Genomic DNA, 14,145 nt, shown 5'->3' on the forward strand with positions numbered 1-14,145 from the left:
GAATCAGGGACCATCGATAAATCCGAACGATAGTCCAGCGCACAAACTGCACGACCAGGCAGGGTTCATACCCTGCTCGCTGCCATCCTCTGTCATCCAGCGAGAAGTTAATTATTTTTAACTTAGAGGGAACATCCGAAACATGTAAAACAAAACAAAAAAAACATCAAAATTAAATCACGTCTAGAATATTCCTAACGAATAGGCGGATCCGATAGGGAGCCGACTCCGACGGGGGCCGCCTCTGAGTTTGTGTGATAAACACACACTCTGTTTGTAATCTTGTTTTTCTTGAATTTAACTTTTCGGAATAGCGTAAACATTTCTGACCCCTCATTTTTTCTTTTTTTGAAGAGGACCCTTTCTTATGGAGATCCTGGAGCTGTAGCCCTGCCTGCTCTCCCTTAAATCTGGCCGTGACACTTGGAATATAAAGACGATGGCTATTGATTAGCAAAGAGAGCTGTTTTGTAATAACTGTTCCAATAGGCTGAGTTCGAACCCTGGACCATCGAGACGACACCTCAGAGCGCATAACACACGAATTGGCCGCTATCAAGTGTTAGGCTTTACTCTTTAAGTTATATCAAAATAACGTAAAAGACTAATAAAGATTGCGATTGCCCTGTATATTTTATTTTTATAAATTAAGATTTCTTGTAGCCCCATAAGTCCATTTACATGTAGAAATACAATAGGTTATGCAAAACTTATGTTTGGATACATCTTATCTTATCTTATAAAATACATGCGTTCAATTTATGCACATTTAATATAATCATGTTGTGGGCCGAATCGCATGGTAATACCCGGGCTAATTTTGACACCAAGCTATAATTTGTCAAATATAATCATCTTAGAATTAAATTTGGCTTGCGACTATTTATTGCAACTCCTCTATTCAACGTGTACATTCAATGGCTCAAAAAATATTAAACTAGAAAAACTGAAAAAAAACAAACTTCTTTATCCATCTTAAAGAGTGATTCTTTTGCGCTCTTAATAATTATTGAATGCTAGCCACACATCCCCCCCTCTTTTTTCGAGAGAAAAAATTCCTCGTTAAGCGAATGTATAAATCTGTTAGACTTTATACTCTATTCTAATGATAGGCCTTTATATCTAGACCTAGAAGACGGCACTACCCAAAAATGTCCCTGAACATTCATTTATTAAACCTTTTTAACGTCAACATGAGGAAATACCCGAAGAGTTAATATCTTCTTATCTTATATAATGCAGACGTTACTTCAAAAAAGATTATTACGTAATACGTTTAAGATAAGTATTTTTTTTCGTCCTCTAGCCAAATTTAAATTATTTTTTATACTTTGAAAAATTCTAACGTTCAAACTAGAGTTTTCCCAGTATGACCAACGAGCTAGCAATTCTTTACCCAAAGATATTCAACTATTACATTTCTAGAACAACAGACTTAATCGATTTGGGCCCTTATGTTTGTCTACCTACTTTTTAGAGATTTTATAGGTCGTGCATGTTTTGGTCTTGTTCTGCAAGTAATTAAAAATCGCAGTAGCCCATGGTCAAAGAATAAATCCTACATATCAATACCCAATCGTTGAAGGTGTTGAATGCTTTGCATTACTACATGTACGAGTTTGTTTAAAGCAGAAAAGGACTTCCTGGTCGTGCGGTCTGCGCGCCGGACTGTCGTTCGGCCGTCTCGATGGTCTTAGGTTCATACCTTTCCGCTGCTATCCCTTCGTTCATATGTAAGTTTGGACTAGGAACTAGGTTCTCATCAACTTGAAGGAACATTTGAAACATTTGACAAACATTTGACAAACATTTGAAAGAAAATGTAAAGATTACATTCTATTTACTTGCAGAGTACATTGCATTTTTCTTTGGGTATCAAACGAGTGTTCCACGGTGTTTCATGCATAGTTCTTAGAAACAGTGCATTCATCCTTAATCTTCGGAATCGAAGACATTATTATTACTATTGGATTAAATAGCGGAGTAAAAGCTAGACAGTTGCTCATTTTAGACCAATTCCTGCCAGACGCTGGTCACTACCTCAAAAAAGGAGGATACGCCCTCCTTTTGTTAGAAGTCTGGAAACCCTAATCTGGAGTAGTAAATACTAGTTGCTATTTTACTGACATATCCGTTAAGTAAAAGTTAGGAAAATGTTGTACATGCTTCGAATGTTCCTTCAGAGTTCAAGATAATCTACTTCCTAATCCTTTTGTGATCATGGTTCACTGACATTTCGTTCACCGACAAATCATTCACGACTTTACATTCACCTGACAATTCGTTCACCCAACATTTCGTTCACCCGACTATTCGTTCACCCGACAACTTGTTCACCGACAGTTGGATCACGACAAATTGTTCACGCGACAAATTGTTCACACGACAAATCGTTCACTGACAAATCAAATCGTTCACAGACAATTCGTTCACTGATAATTCGTTCACAGACCAATTGTTCACAGACAAATCAAAATATTTGGAAAAAGATTACAGAAACTGGGTTGTCAACTTTTTATGGTCAGAGTGTTGAAAATGCAACCCGACTAAAGATGATAGCTGCAATGGCTTTCTTCCCTATCTAAGAAGTTATTAACAGTTGGGAAGAGCTTCTGATTATCCTCCAGCTCTGGATACTGCTGCAGCAACAGAACATACAGCAGAAGCTTGATAATTTATTAACTTACTTTGAAATAAATGACATTGGGCACAACATTGCAGGTGTCAGGCGCGCGCCTAGAGTTGCAGCCATTGAAATGTGGAATGTGCGATCACGCATATTGGAGCGCTTTGGGAGGACAGACAATGAAGTCGAGGGGTTTCACTTAAAAGTGGCCCACACGTTTGGGGCTCAGTATCCGAATTATGGACATTTCTCAAAGGACTACAATGTTTGCAAGTGGAAACAGAAAAATGAATACAGAAATGAATGCAGGAGTCGGTAGATAAAAACAACGTCCAACATATATTCGACTTGCTGCAAGGATTGCCAACGTCACTGCTACATGGCCAGCTAGAAGTAACTTGGAGAGTTTTTTGAAAGGAATTAGTCATAACTTCTATTAGGGTGGCCATTAAAAAGTTTTCCTTTATCTCTTTGAATTTTGCCTGCATGTTCTGTTTTATATAATGTTATCTCAAGGATTCTTTGAAACATAAAAAAAAAAAATTTAATTATTTATTTATAAATGATATGTGCTTTTGTTTTTTATTATTATAATTGGATTGTAGTGTTTGATAAAATATTATGTAAGCAAATAAACTACAATTATTTGGCTAATCATGATTGAAAATGTATGTGCATTTTTCTCTGTGATTTTTATGTTCTTGGTTTACTATCATTAAGAAATAAGAAATTTTCTTAAAATAAAAAAAATGTTCTTAAATGAATAAATAAAAAATTATTTAAAATAATTGAAAATTACTGTGGAAGAGTAAAGAAAAATACAACACACCATTTTATTGATATCGTAACAAAAACATACACACAAACACACATATTATTTCTTCCACATTCCTGTAGTGTTTTGCGATATTTAATTTAGATTTTTAACAATTGTTATAAATTTGGAATAATAAATGGTTTCACTGTTCAACTCTGAACTTCACATACTAGATAAAGATCTAAGGTAAATACTTGTCAATTAAGACATCTAAGAAAAAAAAAACTAATTACATATACAACAGTAGGAAATATTTTGGCTTCCTATCAAAAAATGATAAATTTATCGCAAAACAACAAAACAAAATTATTTCAATAAATTTGTTATTGAAGTCCAAGCAATCAAATCAGTCTACCTATGGGTGGTCACATATAGAAACCAGTTAACTAAAATAAAAATCAAATAGAAAAATTGTTAATTTGAACGATTAGTCGGTGAACGAAATGTCAGTGAACAAAATGTCGTGTCCCCATTTCACCTTGATCCGAGAATGGGAAGTGGGAGAAAAAATGTTTCAACGTAATAAGGGAATTAAATCCATATCTACATCCACATCTTTTATTGAGTAGCATTTATTCCCCTTATTTCATTATCAAACTAAATAATTAATCACCAAGAATTGATTAACTAATTTGTTATTTTTTTTATTGATTCATGTCTTGTCAGGTTCAATGAATAATTGTGCAAAGATCGGGAAATGGGAGAAAAAAAACATGTTCAAACCTTTTACCAGACAGACAGACAGACAGACAGACAGAGTGAATTGATATAAGCCTTGTAATAATGGTGGCCATGCACTCATTGTGTTAATATGGTCTCTGCAGTACTGTGAAAGAGGAACTAACTAATAGAACCAAGAGACGATCTAAACCTAGACCACTTAATGTTCACATTGTTCTGTCTTAACTAACAGGCCCGACAACAAAGTCATTTGTTTTATACATTAGTTCTTCTGGGCAGAATGGGACGATATTTTGAACACCACAGTTCGTGCACGTTGTTGTCATGTCTTTACAAAGCTTATCACTGTTTCTGTCTGTCTGGGTACACATCTTGGACACGTTCTTTCTCCCACTTGGTATTCATAAATCAATTTGAAACGTTGTACAATTATCGATATTCGATGACAACACATAAATAAAAAAAAATCAATTAGTTAATTATATAGTGGTAATTTAATAAGTTTTGTTTAATATATAAAAAAAGAAAATAACTCTTTCAGTGTTGAGAGATGACAGTAATCATGCGATTCTTCCTCTTTGTTTTTTCTTACAAATATTTTGTTTGTTTGTTCAGAAAGAGATGCCAACTTAGTTGCACGTTCTTAAGTCTGTCTGTTTGTTATCACCCTGTTAATAATGTCATGACAACATACAGTATATCGTGAGTTATGATTCTAAGTGCAATATGGTGTTTGATATATAAAGTGGCTAGACTGTGAGTACAACAAACAAAACTTCTTGTGACCTAAGAACTTGACTCCCACACACACTCCCCCACCCACACGCATACAAATTTTATTTTTTTACATGACTTTCTTTTTTTTTTAAGTTGTTTAAAAAAATGCTGACTAGACAGATGATTGTGATCACCAAAATGTCCACACATTCAGTGTTCAAAGCGACATTGAAATAAAGTCTTTCTGAATAGTAGATTATAACAAAAAAGACATCAACTGATACAACTTGAATTATCCCATAACAAGAGAATGATGTTTGGCCATTTCCACAAGAAGAAACACAGACTACGTGCTAGTGAGAAGACGAAAGTCGGATGAAAAGGAGATGAAAGGAGAAAAGAAGAATAAAGATGAATAATAGAAGAAATAGACAGAGACCATCGCATTACTTGTGCGCCGCCTCTGACCCAGATCTTTTTCACAAACCATCTTTTTTCCCTGTGCTCCAGAACCTTCCATTTGTCATGCCTGAGAATGTTCCAGTCAGTCACTGGGGACGCACACTGACCTACAAGGTGTCAAGTTTTTGTGTTTTGCTGTTGTCACTTAAACTTTCTTTAGTGACATTCTACTCTCTCACTCTGGTAATTAGCAGACGACTTTGAGCTGCGAGATGACCCAGTCAGATAAAAACGCCCCTCCATCCCTTACCATCAAAACCCGAGCCTGTAGTTTTCTGAACTTATTGTGAAGTCTGTCCGTCTCTCTTTTAGTTTGTGCAGCGCCATGCAGTTTCTTAACCAAAGTTATCTGTCTCACGACATGGCTTGAGTTTCAAATGCTGGCAAGACGGCCATGTCCACCGTGACGGAAACAGACAGCGAGCTCTAAAATGACCTCTGTCAAGAATTAGGTTTACAGTGCCATGTGCATTGGCGGCGCCTGTTTTTTTCTTTTTTTAAAGTAGACTATTGTTAAGAGCGAAGAGTAAAAGAAACACGACAAGTAATAAAAAAATCATTTCTTACTTTATGTTCAAATAACAAAAGAAAGAAATAGCAAAACGAAGCATTCCTATTTTATTGTCCATTGAAAAAAACAGAGAAAAATCTGGCCAGTATTCGCGTTATAAATGCGTTGATCTATCAACTTAGCGATCCAGTCATACATCTATGTAAAAAAAATATTTTGTGTTTACTTGACTTTCGGAGTTGCATCTTGTAACCAACTTCCATCCTCTTACCATCGTCCTTAGACCATACAAAAGTTTGAGATAATAGCAGGAAATAGAACTATAACTTGGACTAAAAGAAATTGTTTCACAACCTCCCTTTCCTATAGTAACTATACTAGAAGATTGGTGCGATCACACTTTTTAAACAACAGCGAATATAATGAAGAGCTGTAATTATTAAACACTAGCCTGACATTACCCGCGGCCTGCGGGTCTAAGTTTGTGTTTACTAATCTAGTGGATTGGATTTAGATGTATGTTAAACTTAGATAATGATCCTTTCAAGTTTTTTTTCTCTTTCGCTACGAAAATAAAATTAGGTTTGCGAAAATGGGTTTACCCGAAGCCGGATATTAAAAACGAAAATAGCGATAGCTTTGTTAAATGAATGGGATTATAAAGTGAACAATTAAACGAAATAATATTTAGTACGCGATTCATTACGGTATTATCTAATGATAGAATGTTCGTCAGGAAATCTGTAGTCACAGATATCAGGAACTAATTTATGTAAAAAATGCTTTTGAAACACAAAATTGAAGGTTAATTTTATTATATAATGAAATCAATGGATCTTCTTTTGTATTTTCATGTGTCAAAGTAAAAAACTATCTGCGCAGAGTATATTTCTAAAAATTAGATCTAGGTCTAAATCCTTTCTATCTTTTTCTCATGTCAACATTGTCAACAAAGCCTAGATCCATAAATACTATAGCTTTAATAGAGTCGGACAACTTTTTTTTTTTTGAGGGTCTTAAGTTTGTTTTAGGGCTACAATAAATACACTACGGTCTAAGTTAGTACCCAAGGAACATTCCTGCCTAGTTTTATCAAGATTGGTCAAGCGGTTTTGATGTCTATAAGTCACATACATACTTTCTACTTTATAATATAGACTAGACATATGTTACCCGCGACCCGCGGGTCTTTATTTGCGCATTACTGTCGATATAGTCACTGAGAGTGTTTTGTAAACAATTAAACGAAATAATAATGTAATAAGTAAAGCGAATGTGTCAATGTAAAAATAGTGTGAATGAAGCGATCAAATCAGAATATGTTTATGTGTTAAAGTATAAAACTATCTGTGCGAAGAGAAGTTTTATCATCTTAGAGTTGAATTAGAGTTTTAGATCTAGGGATGGGATTATAAAGTAAACAATTAAACGAATTAATATTTAGTACGCGATTCATTACGGAATTGTCTAATGAAAGAATGTTCGTCAGGAAATCTGTAATCACAGATATAAGGAACTAATTAATGTAAAAAATGATTTTGAAACACAAAATTGAAGATTAATTTTATTATATAATGAAATCAATGGATCTTCTTTTGTCTTTTCATGTGTCAAAGTAAAAATTTATATGCGCAAAGTGTATTTCTTAAAATTAGATCTAGGTCTAAATCCTTTCTATCTTTTCTCATGTCAACATTGTAGACATGGCCTAGATCCATAAAATACTATAGCTGTAGTAGAGTCGGACAACTTTATTTTTTTTGAGGGTCTTAAGTTTGTTTTAGGGCTACAATACATACACTACGGTCTAAGTTGGTACCCAAGGAACATTCCTGCCTAGTTTTATCAAGATTGGTCAAGCGGTTTTGATGTCTATAAGTAACATACATCCATACATACACCACACATTCTACTTTATAATATAGATAGTATAGATTATTGAGAGTCAGGGTTCATCAGGAAATAAAAATTTGTCTCCTAACCTATATTTAAAGATGCGTGTTCAAGTCAAATGTTTTCAGATCTTACCTAAACTTCTCTTTAGACTTCAATGTTATACCGAAGCGATGTGAATTATACAATAAATGTTTTTGTAGCCATTGTCTAGGTTTGAATTCAATTGAATTGATTCAATTCAATTGAACACTATTGAAATTCATTTGTGTGTATGTGTGTTTGTGTGTGTGTGTGTGAATGAGTAAATAGAAAGATAAACGAACACAAATTTGACTAAGTCTGATTGATATTTTTTTTTAAATGATAAAACATCTAATTCTGCCTTTAGTCTTAAGTCTTCAATATTAGTTTTAGTTAAAGGTGCACATTGATGGCAAGTGGCCAACCAATGATTCAAGCTCTTTCAAAAAATGTTTTCACTTTAAATGTTAATTTCTGTTAATGATGTCTACAGGCTGTATTGCATTCAATAAAAATTTAAATCAATTAACCAATAACGCCCTTTCATTTTTATGTGAAAAAAACTGAATAAAATTTTAGAAATATCTAATGTATAATTCACAAAAAAACAACAACTAACAACAATAACAAACAAAACACAATATTTTCTTCTAAATTTGAAAGATGTGCGATTATGTATTTAATAATAAATCTGACTACAATTATATTTTTTTTTACAATTTTCTTGAATAGATAACAGTACCCCTCCCAGATATCTCTTATTTATATCACTATATTATCAACCTTAAATCATTATACACACATCTCTTATTGATCTTCTAACACATTGAAACAAAGTAAAATCTATCCTAAAAACATCTACACCAATATAGAACTAGTATAGAAAACAAAACAACAACTCTATTTGTCAACTCAGTTCAAATTTTGCTTTATCATCGTCTTAGAACATCTCTCCTTGCCCCGCCCCCTAAAGCCCTAAGTTATGCCCTCTTTAACGACTACGCACAAAATATAGCTGATGCCAGCTTTAAGTTTGTTTTTTTTGTCTTATCTTCTGTTTTGTAGGTGAAGGCCAAGGGATGGAGAGGTCAGTACGTGACCAGCTATGGTACCACTCCAGTTGGATTATGACTATATATACTAGGACTGAGAGCTTGTTACTTCAGAGCCTCCTGTACCCAACAAGTGCACGGAGATTCCATAGGGTAAATATTTGCTTTTTTAATTTCAATTGTATAGGTCAGTGAAAGGAACGCTAATCATAGAGTTAGTTCCGGAAGTTTAAACTTTGAACCTTGTTAGGATTTGTCATAGTAGAGTTACTTTCATATTGAATAACTTTATTATATTCATTTTAAACATTGTAGTAAAGAACTTACGTGACATTTTTTAACAAAGTCAATTTAGAAAATGAACTCATAAACAATGTCTTCTCAAAATTTGAATATTAAATTCTTTTTTGTTTTAATTATGGCGGTTGTTTAAAAATACTTTCAAGTTTCAGTTTATTAAAACATAGAATATTTCTGAAACTATAAATTTATTTTTTTGATAAAAACATTTCATTAAGTTAATACTAGTCACATGATTTCACCAATACTTTCGTCGACCTGAAATTTGTTGTTATATGTTTTACTGTTACGTCAAAGTTCAACTAGGACCCCTATGTAGTCAGTCATCTGTTTCCAACTCTTAGTTATAGACACAGTCCATGGAGCGTATTTAATTAAGTTATTATCCGTATCTGGTAGCAATCTTTACTTTGTAGCAATTATTGTTCTGTTGGATTTACACGATGCTATTTCTTTTAATGTTGTTAAGTATTTACAAGCCTAATGATTTCAATAGAGAACCGACAAAAAAAAAAGCATAAATAATCGGCCAATCAAGATAGATAATAAGAACGAAGATGCAAGGTTATAATATAGCTTCTAGACATCGCACGACATCTATTATTGACACATCACCGTCTTATCATCATCTCTTATTTATCTTTTGACAATTTATTATTACTTCACCGTCTTATCATCACACAGAGTCAATCTTATTATATTATTATCTTGTCTGTTCAGGCATGAACATTGGAGCTTTAGCTCACTTGGGCAAGCGTCTCATACTGCACCACTTCTTTCCCTTTAATGGCCTTCATCTTGCCTTAAAAACAATCAAGGCATCAGCTTCATCAGCTATTCATATGTTTAGGATAGAAACAAAACTAATTCTCAACAGAGAAATGTCACAACAACACTATATAACTGTCATTGTACCCACCACCCTGCACAAATCTTGTAATAATTAATGTAATAACTTTGAATGTTCATATTTTAAATGTATGACAAATGTTTCCTTACTGTTTTCAAGGGAGAGAACTGAACGATCAGAATGTTTGTTTTTAAGGGAAGTGTGGTGCAAGCATTCGTGCTCTTGAGCATTGGTGAGTACAAAAGAAACATAGCAAGCATTTATTTCAAGTATCCTACAATTAGAAGTTATTTACAGAGTCTACGGCCATACTCCACTGAAAACATCGGTTCTGTTCCTCGGGCGTGGTTAGTACTTAGATGGGTGACAGCTTGGGGACACCACGTGTTGTAGACACTTTAATGGAGGCACGATGGCCGAGTGGTAAAGATTCCAAATCAAGGGGTATCGGTTCGAATCCTGTTGAAGATTCCAATTTTAATTTCGGGTTCTTTAGGGTGTCTCTAAGTTCACCTAGCTCTTATGGGTACCTGACATTAGTTGGAAAAAGTAAAGGCGGTTGATCGTTGTGTTGGCCACATGACACCCTCATTACAGAAACAGATGACCTTTACATCATCTACCCCATAGATCACAAGGTCTGAAAAGGGCTTCTTTATTTTCAAAGAAGCCTTAAACAAGGGGCTACTTCATTTACAAAGAAGCCTTAAACATTTAAAAAGTCGGTTTTAAGTAGGTTATGGAAACTATCTATATAATATCTTAGGGTTAGTTTGGTTGAGATATTTTAGTCTTTTACTTTGTAGGTGACAACTCATAATATCTATTTTTGTCATTTATTTTCAAAAGATTATTAAAAAAAAAAAGAAAAAAAAGTAATAAAACAAAAAGTAAGAGCAAGCAAGCAAAAAAAAAAAACTTTCATATCTTCATGCATAATCAAAGTAATTAACAAAACGACTTCCTATATTTCCTTCAGTTTGTCTTGAGATCACTATCGCAAAGTAATTAACAAAACGACTTCCTATATTTCCTTCAGTTTGTCTTGAGATCACTATCACAAAGTAATTAACAAAACGACTTCCTATATTTCCTTCAGTTTGTCTTGAGATCACTATCGCAAAGTAATTAACAAAACGACTTCCTATATTTCCTTCAGTTTGTCTTGAGATCACTATCACAAAGTAATTAACAAAACGACTTCCTATATTTCCTTCAGTTTGTCTTGAGATCACTATTGCAAAGTAATTAACAAAACGACTTCCTATATTTCCTTCAGTTTGTCTTGAGATCACTATCACAAAAGTAATTAACTAAACGACTTCCTATATTTCCTTCAGTTTGTCTTGAGATCACTATCACAAAGTAATTAACAAAACGACTTCCTATATTTCCTTCAGTTTGTCTTGAGATCACTATTGCAAAGTAATTAACAAAACGACTTCCTATATTTCCTTCATTTTGTCTTGAGATCACTATTGCAAAGAAATTAACAAAATGACTTTCTATATTTGCTTTAGTTTGTCTTCAGATGACTATTGCAAAGTAATTAACAAAACGACTTCCTATATTTCCTTCAGTTTGTCTTGAGATCACTATCACAAAGAAATTAACAAAATGACTTCCTATATTTCCTTCAGTTTGTCTTGAGATCACTATCACAAAGAAATTAACAAAATGACTTCCTATATTTCCTTCAGTTTGTCTTGAGATCACTATCACAAAGAAATTAACAAAACGACTTCCTATATTTCCTTCAGTTTGTCTTGAGATCACTATCACAAAGAAATTAACAAAACGACTTCCTATATTTCCTTCAGTTTGTCTTGAGATCACTATTGCAAAGTAATTAACAAAACAACTTCCTATATTTCCTTCAGTTTGTCTTGAGATCACTATTGCAAAGTAATTAACTAAACGACTTCCTATATTTCCTTCAGTTTGTCTTGAGATCACTATTGCAAAGTAATTAACTAAACGACTTCCTATATTTCCTTCAGTTTGTCTTGAGATCACTATCACAAAGAAATTAACAAAATGACTTCCTATATTTCCTTCAGTTTGTCTTGAGATCACTATCACAAAGAAATTAACAAAACGACTTCCTATATTTCCTTCAGTTTGTCTTGAGATCACTATCACAAAGAAATTAACAAAACGACTTCCTATATTTCCTTCAGTTTGTCTTGAGATCACTATTGCAAAGTAATTAACAAAACGACTTCCTATATTTCCTTCAGTTTGTCTTGAGATCACTATCACAAAGTAATTAACAAAACGACTTCCTATATTTCCTTCAGTTTGTCTTGAGATCACTATTGCAAAGTAATTAACAAAACGACTTCCTATATTTCCTTCAGTTTGTCTTGAGATCACTATCACAAAAGTAATTAACAAAACGACTTCCTATATTTCCTTCAGTTTGTCTTGAGATCACTATCACAAAGTAATTAACAAAACGACTTCCTATATTTCCTTCAGTTTGTCTTGAGATCACTATTGCAAAGTAATTAACAAAACGACTTCCTATATTTCCTTCATTTTGTCTTGAGATCACTATTGCAAAGAAATTAACAAAATGACTTTCTATATTTGCTTTAGTTTGTCTTCAGATGACTATTGCAAAGTAATTAACAAAACGACTTCCTATATTTCCTTCAGTTTGTCTTGAGATCACTATCACAAAGAAATTAACAAAATGACTTCCTATATTTCCTTCAGTTTGTCTTGAGATCACTATCACAAAGTAATTAACTAAACGACTTCCTATATTTCCTTCAGTTTGTCTTGAGATCACTATCACAAAGAAATTAACAAAATGACTTCCTATATTTCCTTCAGTTTGTCTTGAGATCACTATCACAAAGTAATTAACAAAACGACTTCCTATATTTCCTTCAGTTTGTCTTGAGATCACTATCACAAAGAAATTAACAAAACGACTTCCTATATTTCCTTCAGTTTGTCTTGAGATCACTATTGCAAAGTAATTAACAAAACGACTTCCTATATTTCCTTCAGTTTGTCTTGAGATCACTATTGCAAAGTAATTAACTAAACGACTTCCTATATTTCCTTCAGTTTGTCTTGAGATCACAATTGCCGATGATGGAGTTCGCTACGTAAACGCCGAATGGAAAAGACCAGAACAAAGTCAAGAAGGACGCCACTCCTGCACTGCCAGACGTCTAGAGGACAACAGCGAAGAAGTAGCCTGCAGCACTGAGGTCAAGTTCAGACAGAGGGCTCCTGCTGAGTACGCCAACAAGATCAAGAAAGCCAAGGACAAGCTGAGGCGGCTGGAGTCTCAATTCGATGACTGCCAGCAGGAGAATGACCGCAAGGACAGGCTCATTCAGCTTCAGGCTAACTTGACAGGTCAGTGAATCTTCGTTTTCATGGCCTAGCCAACTTCTCTTCTTTGCTGTTGAGCTGTTGGTTTTTTTTGCAGGGTTCCTTACCAAAACCAAAGCTTAACAACACCATTGCACAATGATTTAGAAAAACAAAACTTATTTGAGAATAAAATGACTGGGGATAAAGTGACCAGGGGATGAAGTGACCAGGGGATGAAGTGACCAAACACTATGTGTAATGGCATGCTGTTCGTCTCAGTTATCTCAAGTATGTCCGTGACAACAACAAAAATATTTTTTTTTGTTACATAGCGCTCAAAACAACTGTTATAAGCACTATGAACACAATGAAATGATGTTGATTAGTTTATGATTAAGTTCAATTTATTGTCATACCCTCTGAACTTAATGAGAAGTTTATAATTGTCTAAAAATAGTTTTTGTTTAAAACGAGGACCAAGACACACTTTTACGTAAAACGATTAGTCAATCATTTTTTTTAAAATAACGTGTTGCATATAAAGTCTATTAAAACGTGTTATAACTTGCAGTGTTGAGATTTATTCTTAAACGTTTTTACTCTTTTTTTTTCAGATACCATCCACAGACTTGTAACAGATAGGTAAGTCTTGAACATCTAGCACTGCGAAGCAGAGCTCATGTCACTTAACTATACATTAGAGTATGAACACATCTGATCGATCACATGACACAGCTATTGAAATATTAGAGAGTTTCTTCTTAAACTAAACAACGTCAATGACGATAAATTCAGCATCAATGTTGCCAACTAACTTTTAAAAAAAGCATTGAACTCTCGTTTTAACAATATCTCAATGCGTAGTAGTTGATCTTT

At 33.8% G+C, this 14,145-nt stretch overlaps 1 protein-coding gene across 2 annotated transcripts in view; it reads left to right on the forward strand.

Moving 5' to 3' along the window:
• Positions 1-8,785: 8,785 nt before the first annotated feature.
• LOC106051763 (uncharacterized) overlaps positions 8,786-14,145 on the forward strand; it is a 35,246-nt gene continuing 29,886 nt past the window's right edge. For both annotated transcript variants that reach the window (XM_056027625.1, XM_056027626.1), the window contains exons 1-4: positions 8,786-8,936; positions 10,093-10,165; positions 13,015-13,311; positions 13,884-13,911. In XM_056027625.1, coding sequence (XP_055883600.1) covers positions 10,114-10,165; positions 13,015-13,311; positions 13,884-13,911 — 377 coding nt within the window. In that variant the 5' untranslated portion in view covers positions 8,786-8,936; positions 10,093-10,113. The remainder of the gene's footprint in view (positions 8,937-10,092; positions 10,166-13,014; positions 13,312-13,883; positions 13,912-14,145) is intronic.

The sequence above is a fragment of the Biomphalaria glabrata genome, chromosome 4 (genome assembly GCF_947242115.1).
Source record: "Biomphalaria glabrata chromosome 4, xgBioGlab47.1, whole genome shotgun sequence".
Taxonomy (NCBI): Eukaryota; Metazoa; Mollusca; class Gastropoda; family Planorbidae; genus Biomphalaria; species Biomphalaria glabrata.